Raw genomic sequence first — 23,787 nt, 5'->3', positions numbered from 1 at the left:
TCTGCTGTATATTTGTTTTCTGTTTCATTGATATTTTTGCTCTTTCATATTTCTGGCAAACAATCCTCAGGCAAAAGGCATAGTTTTCTTAGATCTAAGCCCAGTGATTCTTCATGGACTTTTTTTCCCTTTTTTTTTGAAACTTCATTGATGATTTAAAAACATTTTTATATAGTGACAGAACTTTTCCAGTTGTCTCTAATGAAAAGATTGGTGGAATCACCCAAACTGCCAGTACCGGACATAGAAAACTGAAAGTTTCAAACTATGTATCTGAAAAATTTATGCCACTTGTATGTAGTACTTATTAAACATATGAAAATCATTTAAAAAATAAAGTGGCAAGGAAATGGGTGTCTTATATATTTCTGATGGGAGTATATATTACTAGAAAATTTTTGGAAAGCAATATAGAAACCCCAAAAGCACATTCTATTTGAGAGGGAAGGGAGCTATTCCAAATGCCCACCAACAGGGTTAGGGCTGACTCTACTGTGTCACACGAGCACACCAGCGCTCGACTCGATGTGAATATTCCCATCAGTGGGCAAGTTCAATAAAAGTAAATGCAGCAAGTGCACACTCACTGGGAATGTGATGAAAAAGCACTGACTATGGAATAAGGACAAGACAGAGAGAAGCCTGAAACATGAGTGGCCCTACTCTATTTCTAAGAGTGGCCCTACTTAAAACTTTCAAATTTTAGCTTTACTGGGCATTACTCTCTTTTATGTTGTCTTATGAAAAACAACTACATCTTAAAAGAAAAACTAGTTGCCTCTCTGCTCCAGAGAGATGAAGATACTGAAAAGAAGACATTCCTTAAACATAATTTCTGGGCTTGGAACTCACCCTGACTGTCCCTGTGCCCAGGATGCTGAGGGACCAACTCATACTTTTAGGTGACCAGCACCAAATTCTGAGGGTGGCTGTCAGAGCCAAGTTCAGGCCATAGTTGGGAATGCAATAATAAGGGGGAGGAGAACTCCAATACCAGCATTTTCCATGTACTACTGTGGTTACATAGTTTCTGCAGAAGGACTCATGTAACAGTCTATTAACCACAAAATTTTAGGGCAGAGACCTCAGAAACTCTAGTCTGATTTTTTGTAGTTTTGTCTGTCCTGGCATGCCCACCACTGCTACTTCCCTGTGCTACTACTTCAAGTTACTTCTTTTTATAATTGTTTAACATTCTCCTTAAAAGTTAAAAATTTTTTCTGATCTGGTTGTAAAAAGCTAAAAACATTATAAGAATAAGGAATTATGTCAAAATAAGGGGGGGGGTGCAATGGTATGGGGAATATAAAAAAATAAATCTTAAAAAAAAAGAATAAGGAATTATAGGAAGTTCCCCTTAATTCAGTCACCCAGAGATGACAAATATGAAAAATTTGTGGCCTGTTTCTACCAATTTGTTCTATAGTAAGGTGCTAAAGTTTAACATTAATGGAGGTAAAATAATAGCCATGTACTGTTTGAAATTTCTTTTTTCTCCTTGCTATATATTGTGGACAATTTTGCATGCTTTATGACAGCCCCTGCTCCCTATCAATACACAATTGGGTTCTCTCCTTCTTTCATGATTACATGCTTCAAAGTACTTTCCCACAGGCGCACTTTACACAGAAAGATATGTTTCTATGAACATGGATTCCTAGAAGTGAAATGATGGGACAGAGTGTAGCTATTGTAAAGCTGCCTTCAAAGAAAGTAAGACCTTTTGTTTGCTCCATACAGTGAGTTCAACATCATGCCACCAACATTTCCTCTCTCCCCTCAAACAATGTATGTATTATATATCAGGACACATTTCTTTAATGACTTTTTTTTTTAAAAGAGCAGTTTCAGATTCACAGTAAAATTGAGGGGAAGGAAGAGATTTCCCATGTAGTTTTTGCTTCCACATATGCACATCACCCAACAGCTATCAGCAGCTCCCACCAAATGGTACATTTGTTACAACTGGTACACTTCATCACCCAAAGTCCACAGTCTACATTAGAGTTGATGCTTGATGTTGTACATCCTATAGGTTTGATAAATGTATAATGACATATACCTACCATTATCATACAGAGTATTTTCACTGCCCTGAAAATCCTCTCTTTGCCTATTCATCTCTCCAATTCCTCTTCCCCTAAACATTAACTTTTCTCCTGTCTTTACAGTGTTGCCTGAAATGCTGCAGTTGGATTCCGAACCAGAGACTTTTCAGATTAGTTTCTTTTATTTGGTGATAAGTATTTAATGTTCCTTCCTGTCTTTTTTTTTTTTTAAAGAGACATGACTTTTTATTTATTTATTTATTTGTTTGTTTGTTTGTTTATACATGCACTGGGTACAGTCAGAAGCGCGGGAGGGTGAGAGAATTCACCAGAGCCAGAGCGGGGAGCAGAGCAGGCAGAAGGACCGAAGTACACTGCTGAGGGGAGCAGCGGGCAGCAGGAGAGGTCTGCGTGCCATGTGGGACCCTCCTGCGGTGGCTGGGGAGCAGCCAGGGATCGAACCGGCACTGCAGAGGCCGCAGAGGCTTCGCAACCCAGCGCTCAACCGCTGCGCCACCGGGGAGGCCCACCTTCCTGTCTTTTTATAGCTTGAGAGCTCATTTCTTTTTGGTGCTCAATAATATTTCATCAACTCAATGGACCACAGTTTGTTTATTCTTTCATCTGCTAAAGGGCATCTTGACTACTTCCAATTTTTGGCAATTATGGATTAAGCTGATATAAATATCTATGTGCACGCTTTTGCGTGGATTTAATTTTTTAAAACATTTGAGTAAATAACAAGGAGCATGATTGCTGGATTGTAGGATAAGAGTTTAGTTTGTAGGATAAGTTTAGTTAGTAAGACTGCCAAACTGTCTTTCACAATGTCTGTACCATTTTGTATTCCCATCAGCTAAGAATTAGCATTTCTGTTGCTCCATTCTTGCCAGCATTTGGTGTTGTCAATGTTTTGAATTTTTTCTGTTATAGTAGGTGCACAGTAGCATTTTACTGTGGATTTAATCCTCAAAGCTTCTCATTGTGAATATGTATTTTGGGATGATAGAAACTTCCAGTAATCCTGGATTTCTCTCATGTACAGGATGGACAAGATTAAAACATTGAACTTAAATTGTTAGCTGTGGATAGCCATGGCCAAACTTTGTGCTTCCAGTTGGACTGGTAGCTAGCTTGGATTCTGATTATGGGTCCACCCTGTTCACCAGCCCTGTAAGGCCAAGTGAATGAGAACATGGGTTCAAAACAGGGCAAATGCCTACTGCCCAGAACAGGTCATAGACACATCAGGAGAATTGGCGCTATCTGCTCAATTACTCTCCAGTACAGTTTCCCAAGGAACCTTACCATTCCCAGGGGCTGTAATTTATAACCCTGGAACACCCACAGAGTTATCCTCTCCCACACATGTTTTGGGTTGTGGTATCTCCTGTCAGTCGGAGCCTACGTGCCTTCAGTCCTAAAGGAATTTCTCAAAATTTCTTGTCTCTAACACAAATTAGTTTGCAGTACAGTGTTACACTTTGAAAAACAAATATAGCTTTTGTTATTTTTAGGTATCTGGGTGGCCCATGTGCTTGGTCCATCATCTTGATTTGATCTGTCCAGGTCATTTTAGGATTTCGGGAAAACAAAAACAGCTCTGTCAAATAATTTGGACCCCTGAGGTAGAACAGTAAGCATTTATAAACAGGTGTTATATAATCATATAGCCTATGAGAGGCACTGAGTTAGGAAATTCAAAGATGTTATTCATTGCATTTGTAGTAGAAAAACTGGAAAAAGGTGGGTGCTGTGAACCCAACTGTACCTGAGTCACTTCAGTAAGAGGAGTGAACACTGACCCAAAGTCCCCATAAGCAGGAGGGTGGGCTGAATCCTGACCTATCTCTGAACAGCGCACCTGCACATGAAGAAACTGAAGCCAAAGCAGACAGCTGATTTGCCAGTCAGACGGTAAGCAGAGGCCCCCCACAAGTCCCTTGAGTTGTCATGTTATTGTTCTAAGTTAGAAGTTACATAATTTCCTGTGACACTGACATGGAACAGCTTTCTGTTTTGTTGTGTGTGAGACTAAGTTAAACAACGAGCCTAATATTAGGCACCCCAGTCCACTAGCTTGTCATCTCTGGTCCAACACAGCTCAAGTGATAACATGCAGGAAGTAGGAACATTAAAATTTTTTTTGGCAAACAGTCTGAAAACCACAGATTTCTTAATCAACTTCCATTTTTGTGTTTTTAACTCTGCCTTCTCAGTCTACAGACTAATGCTTTTTCCCTGCTGCAGCTTTCCACTTTCCCTGGGATTTAGCAAAAATATTTCCCTTGGTAAGCATTTTCCCTCGTTACTCTCTTGGCTGATTTTCTGCAAAAAAGGAACTGAAAGGCATTTATCCCCAAGGGAAGCAGTTTTTTAGATTTTACTAAGAAGTCAGTTAACATTTTCAGCATTCTCTTCTGTTCTTTCTTTGTTTTAAAGAAAGCTCTGGTTTTGTTTCATTTTCAGCTGGAGACTTAAATGACACCAAGCAAATCCTACTTAGTTTAGATTTCCAGGTAAAAAAGTTTTAAATTTTAAGTTTCTACTAAAGCATGTGGAATGGTTTTAATATTTGGGTATTTTATGTTGCAAATATTTTTAACACTTGAGGAAATCAGCTCTTATTAATAGATTTTAAAAGTTTAAAGTGTGCATTATTCTGTTTACTTGTTTTTTTTTCAGGATGACGATTTCCCTAGTATTTCAAACTTATGGACCTAGGATTTAAACATATATTTGTATGCTTAAATAGAATTACATGCTCATTAGATGTGTAAACTGGTTTGAAAATTTCATTTTTCCTCGTTTTTAAGTCCTAAAAGAACATAAAAGGATTAAATTAAAATGTTTTTCATTTTAAACTGCTAAGTAAAGTTAAAAGGGATAACAGACATTTTGTGGCTTCGTGTAGAAGTTAAAAATTCTAAATTTAATAATTTTAAAGCTTACTTAAGACAAATTATGAAAAAACTTTAAATGGAAAAAAAAGTAAGTTAATTAAGATTTAAAGATGATATTTAATGTTGAGCTAAACACAGTAAATGCTAGAAAGAGAAATTCACTTTATCAAAATAATACTGTGATTAGAAACAAATTTGCCCTAGAAACAAATTTGTTCAGTGCAAAGTTGTTATTAAAGCAAATACTACATGTAATGCACATTCTATAGATCACTGAAACTAACAGAGGCCTAAGCATCAATTTTAAATTGATATTAGAGGCCATTTCATAAACATTATTTAAACATTTCAGTGAGACTATTTAGTGATTGCATTAAAAATAAGTTAGTTCTGTAAACTTATTTTTGAACATATCTATGTATGTTTCTATAAAAGTGAAAATAAGCTAATTTGGGGGAGGGGGAAGGAAGACTGAAAGATAGGACAGGATGAGATCCTGGGAGAGGAGTGAGCACAGGCAGTGCTGTCAAATGAGTGCCTACAGGGCTGGGATAGCAGGATTCCTGAGGTTCTTCTGGGAGTTTATCTTGAGGCCTCAGGTCTAGCGTTTGTCTCCTCATAGCTCTCACCATCATAGGATGGAGAGGCTACCATCACATACTATCATCAAAGCAAGGAAATGTCAATGTACATGTTATAAGCAATGTGTAAAATTTGTGTTCTCTAACAGAGCCCACTATCCCTGCCACTCAGCAAATTATGCTCCCTTTCTCACAGTCTAACTTTTCGTAACTTTCCCTTGCTACTATTGCTAATTCTTTCTAACATATTAGCTGGCACTCTGTACTGACTCTCATGATTTCAGCTGCCAGTCAGCTAAATGATTGACACATCCTTGCATGTTTCTCTAAAATTAAAGTGGATTACAAAAAGTTGTTCTAATATAGTTTTACTTCAATGATCTTTAGTAAAGGTTTTAAAATGACAGTAGCAATTAATGTACAAATCTATTTACCAGAAATTTATATGATGAGGTTAGCTGACATGAAGACCCCTTAGTGACTGCTCTTTGTTGAGTAAGGGTCAAGTCAGAAAATGAGCCTGGCACAACCTGACTATAGAGGACAATTCTGGTGGATGAAGTTATAAAAAGAACAAGTGAGATTCAAGAAAGCAAACTATACTCTCTTCTCTCACCAAATCCCTAGAAATAACAGAAGATATATTACAAACAACTGCACTAGGAAACAAGAAGAAAGCTCTTGATGAGACAGAAATTCCAAGATGGAGAAAATATAGGAAAGTGTCTAAAGAGGAAGAGTGTAATCTGAATAGAGCTGAGAGAGAACCAAGAAAGAGAACTTGTGTGGAAAAGAAAGAAGCAATTTAGATCAAAAGATCTCAAGAAGGATAACTTAAAAAGAATACTACCCATCACATTATAGAAAAACTTTTGATTATTAAAGATGAGTGGAAAATCTGAAAAGAACACTATAAAGGAAAAAAAAAAGATTTCTTAACAAAGGGATGAGAATCAGATTCAAGTCAAACATCTAGATAAAAGAAACTAATGGAACAGTAGTTGAAACATACTAGAGGAAAACGATTTTTAACCACAATTCTATTTCCAAATAAACAATATATTTTCTGTGTATGGGAATTCAAAATTTTTATAACCAACAACAGTCCTTTAGAAAAAGAAGCTATATTACAGAAGGAAATAAAATTAATCTGAGGGAATTTCTGCTTCTGATAATGGCAGATTAGACAATTCAGACCAATGAACTTGCTGAAAATAATTAGAAAAGGAAGGGAAAAAAAAACATTATGAATGTCTGAGCTAAGACTGAAATCCAAAGAGGTTTGAACAGCTTTTCTTTTGGAGGCTTCTGTGGATTCCAGAGAGGTGGTAAGAAGCCTGAAACAGATTTAAAATAGATTCATGAGGCAAGTGAGAAAGAAAAATTAAGAGCAGTATCAAACAAACAGCAGACTTATCAGGGAAAAGTGGCATCATCAAGCTCTGGTTTAGGACCCAAAGTATAATTACAAAATTGATACTGTAAAGCACAACTTCAATTCACTCAAACTATGACTGGTAATGCTCTTAACCTCATGCCTCAAGCAGATGTAAACCCTTTTGGGATTAAAAAAATACATCATCTTAGCTTCCAGTATTTTCATATACAATGTCTGGCACTCAATCAAAAGCTATCAGGCATATGAAGAAACAGAACAACATGGCTAAAATTATGAAGAAATAACAGGCAATAGAAATAGCTTTTCTATTTAGAGACTATTCTCTAAAATAAATATTCTCCAAATAGAGTCTGGAAACTGGAGACTTCAGATTTTAAAACAAATTTAATTAATATGCTCAAAAAGTAAGACAAGATCGAAAATTTAATAGACAATCAGAAACAATATAAAGCAAAATATACTAACAAACATGACCAATATAAAGAACCAACTGAAAACTCAAAAACTCAGCACCAAGAACAAGGAAGTCAATGGATAGATTAAAGAGCAGATAAATCATAGCTGAAGAGATCATTAAGTGAGTTGGAAGATGGGTTAGAAGAATAACCAGGATGCATTATGGAGTGATAGAAGGATGAAAAACACAAAAGGGAGAGACACACTAAAGACATAACGAGAAGGCTATCATATGTGTAACTGTAGTTCTAAAATGAAAGCATGAGAAGTAGGAAAGATGTTTCCAAACATCTTTGGAATAGATAAGATGTTTGGAATAGAGAAGTAGATAAGATGTTTCCAAATTTGAAAAACATCAGGCCATGGATTCAAGAAGTGCCATGAATCCCAAACAAGATAGAAATAAGAGAATCATATCTATGTACAAAAGTATTAAAAGCTGAAAACCAAAGCCAAAGAGAACATTTTAAAAGTAGACCGGAAAGAAGTTACCTTTTGACAGAAACATAATTAGATTGACAGATGTCTACTCAACAGAAACAAAACACTGAAAAATGCTATCTTCAAAATGCAGAAAAAGAACACATCAACAACGAATGTCATAACTAGTAAATACATCCTTTCAGAACGAAGATGAAATATAAACATTTTCAGATAAACATTGCATCTCAGACGAGTACTACATTAATAAACATGATATTCTACTGAAAAAAGTATATTAAAAACATAGGACTGTAGAAAGGTTGATAGTAAAATGATGCAAAAATAAACAAGCAGACATTAATCAAAAGAAAGCAACTCATTTTTAGGCAATGATTAACTTATGACAAAAAGCTCTACCAAAGACAGAGGAAGAAGCAGAAAGATATAACAATTCTACATGTGTATATACTTGTAACATGGCCTCAAAATATATTAACAAACATGACTTAAGGGCCTAAAAATATTAAACTGTATCCAGCTAATGAATATTGTAATTCAAAACCCATATTCTATTACTGTATTACTTGTAATTTAAAAATTAAGAATGTAAAAATACTTCAGAAGATATGACTAGTAGTGTTAATAGTAGTAAAATATTTTACAAATATCCACCACCAAATTGCTTGTTAAGTAATTTATGAAGTGAAAACAGTATACAGACCAGATTAATTTATATACATTGGTGTATATGCCCATGTGTCCACAATTTATTACAGAGTGGAAAAAAATAACAACAGGCTGTTTTTATAAATACAGCATAATATATACTGAACACTTCATTTATATTTAAATATAAATGCTCACATACGTTTAGAAGGGCTTATGAAAGATATATCAAACTAGGCATTGCAAAATTATAACCCACAAACCACACATGATTTTTTATTTATTTTTAAAAGATTTATTTTATTTATTTCTGCATACAAGAGCTGGGGTGTAGGCCTGAGGTGGGCAGAAGGTGTGAAAGGATTCACCAGAGACAGAGTGAGGAACAGAACAGGTAGATTGACTGATATACACTGCTGAGGAGGGCAGCAGGCAAGACAGGAGAGGTCTACTGTGTCATGTGGGTTAGCTCCCTGTCCAGGGATTGAATTCACGCTGCATTGACTGCAGATTTTGCTTCATAGTTCTGAGACTTAACCCCTTGTGCTACCAGGGAGATCCTAAACTTTTTTTTTAAAAAAAGATTTATTTATTTATATAAGCACTGGGTACAATCAGAAGCGCTGGAGGGTGAGAGAATTCACCAGAGCCAGAGCAGAGAGCAAAGCAGGCAGGACCAAAGCACACTGCTGAGGGGAGTGCCATATGGGACCCTCCTCCGGTGGCCGGGGAGCAGCCGGGGATCGAACCAGCGCCGCAGAGGCTTCGGGCAGCTTCGCAACCCAGCGCTCAACCGCTGCGCCACCGGGGAGGCCCAAAAGGTGGTTTATTATTCTTTTTTTTTTTTTTTGTAGGACCCTCACCAGTGGCTGGGGATCGAACTGGCGCTGCAAAGGCTGTGGGCAGCCTTGCAACCCAGTGTTCAACCGCTGCGCCACCAGGGGAGGCCCCTAAACATTATTTTTTAAATAAAACACTATCAGAACAGACATATCCATCCTTTTACTTCTGGTATATGGCTATTAAGGAGCTACAACTGCAAAGTTGAGTAGTTTCAACAGAGATCACTGGACAGCAAAGCCGAAGATATTCATTCTCTAGACCTTGAAGAAAGTGTGACTACTCTTGTACTAAACTATGAATTATGGTTAGGACAAACTGTCTTTTCTGCCTTATACTCTCACATATCATTTTGAGTTTAAAAAAATGTGTTTTTTAATAAACTGAAAATTTTAAAAGGATTGATGAAAGAGATAAAGAACTCAGGAGAGAAAACTGTATGAACACAGATTTTATCTTTAGGTCTCTTAAAGAGTATCACACGACAATAAATTGTAACTCAATCTAAGCAAGAACGTCCTATCAGGCTCTTGGAACAGGGAATGTGAGGAGAGAAAAAAATTCCCCATTATTTGAAAAGTAAATGACTTCAAAGATTCCTTTAAAATCTGAGTTGTATCAGATATAGACAGAATCTGGAAGCAGGAGACCATTATAAATGAGGACGATTGCTAGGAAACAACAACAGCATCACATGAGCACAGGAAAAACACAACAATCTGAAAAGCAGGACCAGAAATCAAGGAATGTGCATGTTGATGGGAGGAACACTGGTTCCTGTGGCCACAGGTACAATGTGGACAAGGTGTGTACTTGCTCCTTCAGAACTCAAGTATTCAAAATGGAAGAGAGTAAGTCTGGAAACAGATCAAAAGAAAAGAGCATCTTGGAATGAGGAGAAAGCCTTAGGAAAGAGATTACCATATGGAAACAATGCTTCGTTTATAACTAATCACTGAAGGAACCTATTCAGTGACAACTCATTAGCTCTTGCCTATAAACAACATGTGACTGTCCTTATTGAAATCCTTCAGTAACTCTTTTTTTTTTTTTAAGATTTATTTATTTATTTATGCACGTGCTGGGTACAGTCAGAAGCGCGGGAGGGTGAGAGAATTCACCAGAGCCAGAGCGGGGAGCAGAACAGGCAGAAGAAGGATGGAAGTACACTGCTGAGGGGAGCAGCGGGCGGCAGGAGAGGTCTGCGTGGCATGTGGGACCCTCCTCCGGTGGCCAGAGAGTAGATCGCCAATGGGGAGGCCCATTAACTCTTTTATTCTAAACCAGTGTTTCTCAATCTTGGCACTGCTGATATTTTGGGCTGAATTCTTTGTGGAGGGGCTTCGGTGGGCACTGTTTAGGACAGTGGGCACGACACAGGAAGCCTGAAGCCTGGAGCCCCCTCCCAAAGGTGATTGCTAGAAGGGGTCCAGACATTGCCAAATGTCACTTGAGAAGTGCTGCTATAAATTAGTGGGTTGGCAAACTTTCACTTCTGATTATTTTAGACATTGAAGACCATGTTGTATTTTTCATCACATCACCAACTCTGTCATTGTAGTTATACTCTGCAGAAGTAGCCATAAAGAGTACAAAGAAATGAGCATTGTCAACCCAATTAAACTTGATATACAGATATTGAAATGTTAATGTCACAAAGTTTAATCTCTTATGAATTAGTATTCTTCCTATACATTTTGGAACTTTTAAAAATATAAAAACATTTTTAGCTTTAGGCTGTACAAAAACAAGCAGCAGACCAAATTTGGCATCTGGTCTCTAGTTTCCTGACCCATGATCTAAGCTAATATCAACAACACGGCCTCGTCCCAGAAGTCCTCTAGGACATGACTTCACCTCTGCCAGAGAAGGTCTGTAGATTGCACAACACAGCTAAGTAGCTCAGGCCAGCTGAGGTTGTGGATTTTATTCATTGCATGATTTTAGATGTCTCATTCCAAATAGCCATCCACCTATTCTGAACAGTGGGGATGCACAGTGATTCCTCTTCTCTAGGCTAGTTCCTCTAAGAGTCTTATATAGTGTTGTGTCAGCCTCTAAGTTTAGACTATGTTTGAGTACTAGATGCAATGGTTGGTATGTATAGTTGATACAGGATCGTAAATTGGGAGTTGTTTTCTTTTCCAGCACAGAGCCTAATCCTGGGGTGTTTGCTCCTATTGTTAACATGTGCTTAAACTCTGGTTAATGAAAGTGTTCCTTTACTGCCTTGGTTTTAGCCTAGGTGGGAGAAAGAGGGTGGCAGGTATTTTGAGTATCTCAGTCTTTGGCAGTAAGTAGAAGCCTCTTCTATGAGGAAATGAGGTGACCCAACCTGGTTCTCCCTGCCACTTCAGGCTCCAGCTTCAGACTCCAGCTGTTCTACACCTGGAGCTTTAGGCTTCAGCTAATAATCATCGCTGTGCACCCCTGATCTACAGTTCTCCAATATGCATCTTCTGTCCTAGATGCCAACTTTGTGCATCTCATTATTCAGTGCAATGCTAGGTCCCCAAATCCCCCAATGTTAGCATGTGCCCAAGATAACAACTGTAAGGGATTTTGCACAGCAGAAGTCCCACATTTTCATGGGTTATACTACCCAGGTATCACACAGCAAACACAGTTCATTAAAGTTTTCCTTCCCCTTTCCACCAAACCATTGCTCCTGATGTGCCCCTGATTTTTTTCAGGGATTATTGACTTTGTTCTGCTGCAATCTGATTGTGAGCATGCAGAGGAGGCAAGCCAGGGATCTATTCTGTTGCCATCATGCTAGCCTCTAACCCACCAATTTTGATGTTTTAATTTTGCCTTTTCCAGAATGCCATTATTTGGAACCACTAAGTGTGTAGCATTTTCCAGACTGACTTCCTTCACTTAGTAATATGCAGTTAAGGTTCCTCTATGTCTTCTCATGGCTTGAAAACTAAATTCTTTTTAGGGCTAAACAGCATGCCATTGTCTAGCTGTGTCACAGTTTATCCATTCACCTAATGAAGGACATCTTGGTTGCTTCTGAGTGTCAGCGATTATGAACAAAACTGCTCTAAACATCCATATGCAGGTTTTTTGTGTGTTTGCTGGAAAAATTAGTTTTCCAATATTCCAATAAAGAATATTGATATATACGTATATTTGCTATTTCCTATCGCCTTTATCTTTTGTATAGATCTATAATTCCATCTTCCTTTTTTCTTCTACCTTATAGTACAGTTCTGCTGCTGATTAATTCCTTCAGCTTTTCTGTGTCTGAAAAACTCTTCATTTGCCCATGTTTCTGAAGACATTAACACAGGGTATGGAATTCTAGAATGGTGTTCTTTCCTCTCATGTCTTCTGGCTTGCATTGTTTCTGATGAAAAATCTGCTTTTATTCTGAAGTTTGTGTCTTTTTCTCTGGTAGCTTTTAAAATTTTCTTTATCAATGGTGGTAAAACAATTTGCTAAATATTTGGCATATTTTTCTTTATTTTTCTTATGTTGGGGCTCATTGAGTTATGTGAGGTTATAGTTTTCATCAAATTTGGAAAATGGTCTGTATTTCTTCAAATATTTTTATACCTCTCCAGTCCTTTGGGACACAGAATTAGACACACATTGGTCCTCTGGATGTTGTTCCACAGTCCGGAATCTGTTCATATTTTTCATTAGTTTTGTGTGTGTATTTCATTTTGGATAATTTCTATGACTATGTTTTCAAGACTACTAATTATTTTTTGCAATATCTAATGTGTTGTTTATCCTTTGTGGTATAGTTTTTATCTTTTACATTGTAGCTTTCAATTTGGATCTCTTTAAATATCTTTCCTCTATCTTCTTGAGCATTTGAGATATAGTTTTAACTTTTAATGATCTCTTTAGTCACTATGTCAGCTGCATTATTTCAACAGATTAATTTTTCCCATCATTATGATGCAAACCTTGCTGCTTGTTTGCGTGTTTGTGAGTTTTTGCTGGATTCCCAAGCACTTGCTGGGTGCTCTGGGACATGGTTTAGTTATTGCATGCAGTTTGATCCTTTCAGAAAAACTTGTTGTGAATTTTTGTGAAATAAGATCCGAGCAGCTGCTAATCTAGAGTTGTCTCCGCTGTGCTAGTACTCTCTTAGCACCCTGTCTGACACCATGAAGTACAAGTTTTCCACTCTGACTGGGAATACCCACTGTGCTGTCTTTTTCAAGTCCCAGAGATCATTCTCTTTGTCTTTTACAGTAGCTCTTTCTCCAGTTTTGAGAGGTTCATTCAAACAAATGTGCTAATCACTACTCAGTTGAAGACTTGTGGTCTCTGTAAGGCTCTTTTGGGATATCTCTCAGCTCTCTGTACTGTGCTCTGCAAACTCTCACTTCGTTGGTGTTCCTAGACTCCCAGTTCTACTTTCAACTCAGGGAGGTTGTGCTGTTTTGCTAGGGCCACTCCCTGGTCTGCAGCAGGGAAGGAACACCCTTCATGAAGTAAACAGGACTAATCACAGGGCTCTGCTAGGATTCTGGTCTTGGAAATGACTGTCCTGTGCTGCTCTATGTCTAATGTATGAAAAATGTTTCATGTACTTTGTCCTCAGATTAAGTTGTTTCAGGTGGGATGGAGACCTTGGTTGAACGCAGAAGTCAGATGTGACAAGTCTGAGGGTAATGGCTGTCTGGTTCTCTAGGAAGTGGCCACAAATGAATGCTCAGCTTCTCCAGGAATCACTACTTCAAGAGTCACTCTGGTACAAGCTTGTTCAGTGGAAGAATGTGGCAATGCAGGGATGTGTGCCTAGTGAAGACTGTGTACATTCTTGGCTTTCAGCTGATGTTCCACATGGCAGAATGTCAAACATGGTGGTTAGTGACATTTGTACTTTGGCAAAGGACCTGTGGCAACCTTGAGTTTGCTACAACCTTGTAGTGTAGTGTAAGATCACAGTGTATGGTTTCACATTGACCACTCCACTCACTAAACTTTTTTTTGATAGGAAGGTATGCTTTACTGGGGTCCATGGCTTTCCATTCAGACATGTGGGATTCTCTATAACTCACCAACAGGTTTTACAACAGACCTATATGATTACTTCATACATAGAGATTGAAATTAAGTGTATGTTGATTATCTCCTGAGGTTCCAGCAAGATTGGGCTGACAGAGTCTGTGGCCACTTGCTGCACCTTTGTCCCTTTCAAAGGCCCTCTTCTGCAGTTTGGAGTTTTAATTTCTGTATGGAATATCACCTTGAACCTTCCATTTCTGCTCATTATGAACCAGGTCAACATTTGCTCTGGTTCACAAAGGTGGTCAACATAGGCTTGTGAGGAGTGAAAAATGCTGCCACTTTAACTAGTGGTCCTGGGACCTTGGGATCCCTGGGGTTTCAAATTATCCCCCATATACCCTGGTTGTATGGAAAGGGGTTTTCATTTCAGAAAGAACTGACAGGGATGGAAGTCAGCAAAAAGGGTAGAATGCTGGGCTCTAAGATTAGAGGGAAATGGAGGCTGCACACCCTTCCTTTGTAGGAATACTTGTGGGGCCACAGAATATGACCAGGTGAGCCCTTTAATCAGCCCAACATCACTATGTGGAGGTTTTCTCTTCACTTCTCCCTGCTACCCAAATTTACAGAGCCTGGACCAGCCCTTCTGACTGCAATGCTACTGCTATGTAGTCTTCATCCTGAAGAGCACCTAAGAATTCATTTCACAGATGTGTTTTTCAGGTTTATCATGTGCACCCAGACCAGCTGACTTAGACTTACTCTTTTTCTTTTACCTACTTATAACTAATGTTAGTTTGCTGCTCTTTTATATGGTACAATCATGGCCCCTCTTCCTGATATAATAATAAAGCTAGAGAATAAAAGAAGCACCTAAAAGAATTGGAAAATGCTTGTAGATGATGTTCATGAAAGAACATCTTGGCAGACAGGTGGAGAGAAATTTCCTGAGTAACCTCTGAAAACCTACAACACGGTGTCCAGAGAGGCGTCAGCAAATTATAGTCAGGGTCCACGTCTAACCCTCCACCTGTTTTTGTAAAAAGAGTTTTACTGGCACACAGCTATACCATTTGCGTGCATATTATCTATGGCTGTGACAATAGCCAAGTGAATCAGTTACAACAGAGAATGCAATGGCTGTGAAGCCTATAATGTATACTTCCATCCTTTAGATTAAAAAGTCTGCTCAAGCATGGTCCAGAGATAAATATATTAAATGTTCTCTGATTCTGACAGAAAAATTCTAAATTTTGGCTTGAATAATATTCCAGCATACAGTCCATATATTGTGTTATTTCACAATGATGAAGCTGAGGTGTACAGCAACTATAAGTTAATACTAAAAGGTAAAATTTAGTCACTACTAATGGCAAAACTCTGCTTCATTCCCACTGTAGGAATTGGATGTTGAAAAGCAAGGATGAAGTTGGCAGGACTGTTTTGCTTTCTTGTACTTATCATTTGTCACACTGACTTAGGGCAAAATGAAGAAACCCCTAGGAAGCAAAGGAAGAAGATGCATTATAAAAGACTGAGAAAAAATTCCAAGTCAAACCAAGGATCTAGCAGTCAGCTCAGAACTGGGCAGACTATGATGGCCACTCCATCAGCAACACTTGCCATGGTTAACCTGGATTACAGCATGGAGGATAAATTTGAATCTTTTTCAAGTTTTCTTGGAGTAGAATCAAGCTATAATGTGATACCAGGTAAGAAAATAGTATGAGAGAAAACCTTCATGAAAATAATGCCTCCTTCTGCACCCCCCCCATAAAATTTAAGCTCTATTATCTTTTGGTTTAACCTACAAAGCTAATTATGAATAAATTTTAAAAAATTTACAGAATATACTTAAAATACAAAATTATTGAAAGCCAGAAAAAAAAAAATAGTTCCCTACAACTATATTTATAAAATCACAGTTACTATCTTGGTTTATTTATTTCCAGTCTGTTACTATGCTATGCATCATATTTTACATAATTGTCATTATAGAAAAAATATGTATACATTTGTTAACTGCTTTTACATTTATAATGAGATATCACTGAAGATATAGAAATAAATTACTTAGATGATTTTGTAGAGCAAAAAGGCAATGAATTTTATTTTCTCCGAGTTCATTGATATCTTTCATTTTTCTCTCTCTCTCTACCTACATGATGGTTTTTTGGGTTTTTTTTTTTTTTTTGGTTGTATGGTTTTTATATCTTCTAATATCTTGAGTCATTTTACAAATATCAGCATAGAATAAGAGCACTCTGTCACCAATATTCCTCCCAGGACAACCTCCAATATCCAAGGAAATAAAAGCACAACAAAATTGAGGGTATTTTCAAGTGAACACGTTATTCTCACCAAAAATTTTGCTGGGTGGAGAGGGAGAATATGCCAAACATTATTTTTTGACATCAACAAGGCCCCTATTCACCTTTATAATCCACCTACTGCTACTTCTCAACTTTATTTCCATGTTGTCTTCCTGCACCACATTCATTCAGAACTGCATTCAACTTCAGGGCATTTCCCTGTTGTTCTCTCTCCTCTCTCTCTCTCTCTCTCTCTCTCTCTCTCTCTCTCTCTCTCTCTCTCTGTTTTTGTTTGTTTGTTTTGCTTGCACAACACTTGAACACACCAGTATATATTTTCTCCCACCACTATACCTTATAAACCCCTTTGGCCCTTCTCTCTTTCCCTCCACCTTGACCTTCTTAAACTCAGAAACGTCTGTTCAGTCATCAGTGTCAGCTAGTTTACAATGATTGTGCTTGTCAGTTCATTTACTTTATTTCCTTCTATTATTCTTATATGTTAAACGCACCAATATTTTTCTTAATCTTTCTGGTTTATCTTGCTTCTATAATAATGCCCTCAAATTCTTTCCACTTTATTGTAAATGGTAACTTTTCATCTTTCCTTATAGCTGAATAGTATCCCACTATGTAATCATACCACATCTTTATTCAATATTTTATCAGTGGATACTCAGATTGCTTCAAAATTCTACCTATTATAAATAATGGTGCAACAAACATTGTGGAGCATATAATTTTTTTTAGTTGATAATTTTTGGTTTTTTGAATAGATACTGAAAGTGGAACTGCTGGATTATACAGTATTTCCACTTTTCGTTTTTTAAGATAAGTCCAGATTACTTTCCAAAATGACTGCACTTCCATCAAGATTGCTCCCCTAAAACTTCTGACTCCAAAGTTCATACAGTCATCATCACTGGACACCACCACCCTACCCACCAGAGGCCCAATTCAAGTCACAGGGAATAATTTATTGAAAGCTCAAGGAACAGAACATTTTTGGTCATAAGGAGGAAGTGAAGCTGGATCTATATCTGGGTACCAGCCTCAGCAGCTGACTGGGTCATCAGCAAAGCTGGCAAAATGGTGAATGAGTCACAGAATTTAATAGCAGCTGAGGTGGTGGTACCCACAGACCAGATCATAGTCCTTAACTCATGCCCATTGAAACCAAGGTGCCCTCTCCTGATCCAGGAAAGAGATTGGTCAGTTCAGAAGCCATCAAGTCACTATCACCAGGTTATTGAAAACTACCAGGTTATTGTCAAGATCACTGGGCATTTCTACGCCAGCTAGATGGTTCAGAGTAAGAACTGGAACATTCTAGCCCAAGTGAAATAGCTGCACCAAAAGGGACAGAGTAACCTGGTCCAGGCACAGGGGGAGTGACCCATCACACAGATTCAAGGATAATGGGCTGAAACTGAGAGTGAGTTCTCCCCACTAGACCTGAGAATGAGTGGGAATCAGGGATGGTTGGGCCGGGAAGCAGATCAGGTTTGCCACTTGCTTGAGAAAGTATGTTCCAGGGAGGAATCCTTATCTCTGGGCCCCAAACACCCAACCAATTGTCCTAACACTGCCTCCCCTTGAGGATATCACCTTGGAAATTTTAGCTTAGGGTACTTTAAATATGGATTGCTGGGCCTCCCCGGTGGCGCAGCGGTTGAGCACTGGGTTGCGAAGCTGCCTGCAGCCTCTGCGGCACCAGTTCGATCCCCGGCTGCTCCCCGGCCACTGGAGGAGGGTCCCACATGGCGCGCAGACCTCTCCTGCCGCCCGCTGCTCCCCTCAGCAGTGTACTTCGGTCCTTATGCCTGCTCTGCTCCCCGCTCTGGCTCTGGTGAATTCTCTCACCCTCCCATGCTTCTGACTGTACCCAGTGCATGTATAAGCAAAACAAACAAACAAACAAACAAATAAATAAAACATGCCTCTATTAAAAAAAAATCATTCTATAAATATGGATTGCTTAAATAAGTAAGTTCCACAGGTCCCACTGACAGGGTGGGTCAGATTCCATGAGGAAGAGAAAATTTCCTTCAGGTTTTTTTTTTTTTTTTAAATAACAAAATGACTGTACCAATTTACATTCCCGCTAGCATTAATATGTTCCTCTTTCTCCACATCCCTTTCCAGCATTTGATGTTGGAGGTCTTTTTGATATATCCCATTCTCACAGGTGTGAGATGATTATCGTTGTGGTTTTCATTTGCATTCACATCCCTTGTTAAAAATGATGATTATCTTTTCATATCTATTGGCCTTCTGTATATACACCTTGGTAAAATGTCTATTAAGACTGTTGCCCATTTGAAAATTGAGTTGTTATTCTGTTAACTTGAATTAGCTCTTTAACTTGGATATTAACACTTTGTTGGCTGTGTGATATATGAATATCTTCTCCCATTCAGCAGGATGCCTTTTTGATCTCCTAATACTTTCTTTTGCTTTGTAAAATCTTCATTGAGGTAATCCAAATGTTTACTTTTATTTGTATTTCGTTTGCCCCAGAGGTGGAGTCCCAAAGGCCCTCCCAGCACTGATGTCACAAAACTTATTGAAAATGCTTTCTTCTATGTGTGCAATTTTTCATTCCTTAACATGTGTATGTCCAGTTTACCCATTACAATTTCTTTTTTTTTTTTTTAATAGAGGCATGCTTTATTTTTTATTTGTTTGCTGGTTTGTTTTGTTTTGTTTTGTTTATACATGCACTGGGTACAGTCAGAAGCGCGGGAGGGAGGGTGAGAGAATTCACCAGAGCCAGAGCGGGGAGCAGAGCAGGCAGAAGGACCGAAGTACACTGCTGAGGGGAGCAGCGGGCGGCAGGAGAGGTCTGCGCGCCATGTGGGACCCTCCTCCGGTGGCCGGGGAGCAGCCGGGGATTGAACCGGCGCCGCAGAGGCCGCGCGCAGTTTCGCAACCCAGCGCTCAACCGCTGCGCCACCGGGGAGGCCCTACCCATTACAATTTCTTAAAAGTTTCTCCTTTTTCCACTGGAGGTTATAGCTCCTTTCTCATAAATTAGGTATTGATACAAGTGTGGATATATTTCTGGGCTTTTCAGTTCTGTTCTATTGTGTGTATATATTTACTCCACTAGCACATTCTTTTAATTACTGCTGCTTTATAATACAATTTAAAATCAGGTAACATAATGACTCAATTATTTTTCTCTTAGAAACGCTTTTGCTTCTGTGGTTCTTTATAGATTTTAGTATTTTTTGTATTTTCTTGAGAATATCATTGGAATTTTAAAGGATATTACATTAAATCTATATATCACTTTTGGTAAGTCATTTTGACTATATTAATTTTCCCTACTCATTAACATGGAATATCTTTCCATCTCTTTATGTTCTGCTCTATATCTTTGAATGGTATATTGTAGTTTTGTTGTATGAATCTTTCACTTGCTTAACTAATTCTTAAGTATGGAATTCTTTTTGATATGATTGTTAACAGAGCTGCTTTGTTAATTTCTTTTTTTCCTGTATATAAAAATACAATAGACTTGAGCTTTTTTGTTATGTTGATTTTGGATACTACCACTTCACCACATATTTATTGTCTATACTAGCTTTATGGTGAGGTCTTTAGGGTTTCTATATATAGTATCATATCATCTGCAAATAATTTTAGTATCATATTTTCCACTCTAGTTTACTTTTATTTTTTGTCTGACTGTTCTAGTTAAAACTTCTTTTTTTAAAAAGATTTATTTATTTATACAAGCACTGGGTACAGTCAGAAGCGTGGGAGGGTGAGAGAATTCACCAGAGCCAGAGTGGGGAATAGAACAGGCAAACTGATGAAATACAGTGCTGAGGGGAGCAGCGGGCGCAGCAAGAGAGGTCTGCGGTGTCATGTGGGATCCTGGTTGGCGGCCGGGTGGCTGGGGCAGCCGGGAATCAAACCGACACTGTAGAGGTTGCGGGCAACTTTGCAGCCCAGTGCTCAACCGCTGTGCCACCAGGGAGGCCCTCTATTTAAAACTTCTAATACAAGATTAAATAGAGTGGCGACAATGCCTTGTTCTGATCTCAAAGGTGAAGTTTTCAGTTATTCAATATTAAGTATTATATCAGTTGTTAGTTTGGACATATAACCTTTATTATGTTGGGATAGATTCCTTTTCATCCAGTCTTGTTAAGACTGGTCCAACCACTATGGAGAGCTGTGTGGAGACTTCTTGACCTACTAAACATAGAACTTCCATATGATCCAGCAATTCCACTCCTAGGTATTTACCCAAAGGACACAGAAACATCAATTCCAAAGAGCACCTGCACCCCTGTGTTTATAGCAGTACTGTTTACAATAGTTAAGCTTTGGAAACAACCCAAACGCCCAAAAATAGATGACTGAATCAAGAAGATGTGGTACATATACACCATGGAATATTACTCAGCATTCAAAAAAGATAAACACATGCAATTTGCAGCAACATGGATGGCGCTGGAAGGGATCATGCTCAGTGAAATAAGCCAGAAAGAAAAAGAAAAATACTGGATGGTCTCACTCATAGCAGGAATCTAGAAATCTTAAATAAGGGACCAGGAAAAAGAATAACTATAAGTAAAAATCAAAATCAACAAACAACTATGAACCAGAGACACTCTATGGGGAGTGGGGGGCGGGGAGGGGAGGGATTGGGGTCAAAATAAGAGGGTTGCAATTGTATGGGGAATATAAAAACAAAATATATATATTAAAAAAAAGAGGTTTTTTTTTTTTAAACCACAAAAGGGTGCTTTATCTTATCAAATATTTCTCTGCATCTATTGATACTATCATAAGGCTTTAATCCTTACTTTTATTAATAAAATATATTACATTGATTGATTTGTGTGTATGGAACTATCCTTGCATGGTTTCAAAGACCCTACATATGAACTTGTAATGTGTTGTTGAGTTTGATTTGCCAGCTTTTTGTTGAGAATTTTCACATCAATATTTAGCAGATATTGGTTTTCCTTTTTTTGTGATGTCTTTGTCTGTTTTGGTATTATGGTAATGTTAGCATCGCAGGTTATGTTAGGAAGTATTCCCTCTTAGACTTTTTGAAATAATTTGAGGAAAATGGGCATAAGTCTTTAAAGGTTTCATACAATTTACTTGTAAAGTATCTGTTTCTGGGCTTTTGTTTTGGGGGAAATTTTTGATTACTGTTTTAATTCCTATAATTGTGATAGGTCAATTTCAACTTTGTTTCTTCTAGTTCAATCTTGGTAAACTGTATTATTCTAAAAATTTATCTCTTCAATGCTATGATCCTTTGATTTCTATGGTATCAGTAGTAATTTCTCCTCTATCATTTCTAATTCTATTTATCAAAGTTTTCCCTTTTCTTTTCTTTGTTAATCTAGCTAAAGGTTTATCAGTTTTGTTTACATTTTTGGATAACAAACTCTAAGTTTCATTGAACATTTGTGGTCTTTTTGATTTCTATTTACCTCTGTTCTGATTTTTATTATTTCCTTAATCTACCAAGTTTTTGGCTTTATTTTTTCTTCTTTCTCTAGTTGCTTTACATGTAATATCACATTGTTTATTTGGGATTTTTATTCTTGATGTAAGCCTGTATTGCAATTAACTTCCCTCTTAAAACACTTTTGATGCAACCCATAAATTCCAATATTTTATGTCTGCATTTTCATTAGTCTCCAGGTATCTTTTAATTTCTGCTTTAACTCATTGTTGTTAAACAGCTTGTTGCTTTATCTCTCATGTGTTTCATGTTTTTTCCAGTTTTTAAAAATAGTTCTTTTCTAGCGTTACAGCATTATGATCAGAAAGAATGCTTGGAATAATTTAAATCCTTATAAGTTCACTGACTACTGACTTGTGAGCCAATATACAGTCTATTTTTGAGAATGTACCATGTGCAATTAAAAAAAAAGTACATGCTGCAGTTTTGAGGTGGAAGGTTCTGTAGATGGCAAACTGATCTGATCTAGTCCTCTTCTCATTTTTAAATTGGGGTGTTTGTCTTTTTGTTGTTGAATTTTAGCATTTCTTTTAAGTATATTCTGGGTATTAGAGCCTTATCTGGTACGGTTTCCAACATTACCTCCCCTCATATATAATGTCCTTTCAATTTCTTGACAATATCCTTTGATACATCAAATTTTTAATTTTGATGAAGTCTAATTTTATCTATTTTCTTTTGTTCCTTGTGCTTCTGGTGTCATATCACAGAATCCATCACCAAATGCAAAGTCATGAGATTTATACTTATGTTTTCTTTTATGATTATTATGGTTTTAGCTCTTATACTGAAGTGTTCGATTCATTTTGGGTTAATTTTTTTAAGATTTTATTTTATTTATTTATACAAGCACTGGGCACAGTCGGAAGCGTGGGAGGGAGAGAGAATTCACCAGAGCCAGAGTGGAGAGCAGAGCAGGCAGACTGCCAAAGTATACTGCTGAGGGGAGAAGCGGGTGGCAGGAGAGGTCTGCACGCCATGTGGGACCTTCGCTGGTGGCTGGGGATCGAACTGGCGTTGCAGAGGCTGCGGGCAGCTTCGCAATCCAGTGCTCAACCGCTGCGCCACAGGGGAGGCCCCACTTTGGGTTAATTTTTATACTTAGTGTGAGTCAGGAGAAACTTCATATTTTCATGTGGATATTCAGTTGTCAATTTAAGACACTGTTTACTCCCCTACTGAGAGTTCTTGTACTCTTGTCAAAAATCCATTTCCATTTATTATGTCTAGGTTTATTGCTGGACTCTAAATATCTCATTGGTCTATATGACCTGTCTTTATACCAGTACCACTGTATCTGGAGAAATATCTGGCATAAGCTAATAATCACAGCTTTGTAGTAAGATCTGGAGTCATCCAATTTTGTTCTTTTTCTTCATCCTCCCCCTGAGATTATTTTGTTTTGGGTGGGGGAGTCCCATGTAATTGCATGCAGATTTGAGGATCAACTTTTCAGTTTTTCACAAAAGGCCACTGGAATTCTGACAGAGAATAATACTCTTACAATCAGTAAAAACTCATGTATCTATTTTGTCTTCCAGAGGATGGACTGGGTGGGTGGGATTAGTTTACTTCTATATCCAGATAAGAGATAGGTATGGTATGAGTATGGCTTACAGTGGCGAGAGAAAGAACAGGATAAATGTGAGAACTCATTTAGGGTTGGAATTTGGGGAGGTAGC

At 37.9% G+C, this 23,787-nt stretch overlaps 2 protein-coding genes across 2 annotated transcripts in view; one reads left to right on the top strand and one right to left on the bottom strand.

Annotated features, from left to right (window-relative positions):
• The window catches only part of CENPP (centromere protein P), a gene marked incomplete at its 5' end in the record, with an annotated part of 170,850 nt that overhangs the window by 30,938 nt on the left and 116,125 nt on the right, over positions 1 to 23,787 (bottom strand). The gene's annotated exons all lie outside the window — the stretch shown is intronic.
• The window catches only part of ECM2 (extracellular matrix protein 2), a gene marked incomplete at its 3' end in the record, with an annotated part of 28,726 nt that continues 20,640 nt past the window's right edge, over positions 15,702 to 23,787 (top strand). Inside the window, exon 1 of the mRNA XM_084237445.1 lies at positions 15,702 to 16,005. Coding sequence (XP_084093571.1) covers positions 15,717 to 16,005 — 289 coding nt within the window. The 5' untranslated portion in view covers positions 15,702 to 15,716. The remainder of the gene's footprint in view (positions 16,006 to 23,787) is intronic.

The sequence above is a fragment of the Talpa europaea genome, assembly GCF_964194135.1.
Source record: "Talpa europaea genome assembly, chromosome: 7".
Taxonomy (NCBI): Eukaryota; Metazoa; Chordata; class Mammalia; order Eulipotyphla; family Talpidae; genus Talpa; species Talpa europaea.
This window is presented reverse-complemented; position numbering and strand designations above follow the sequence as displayed.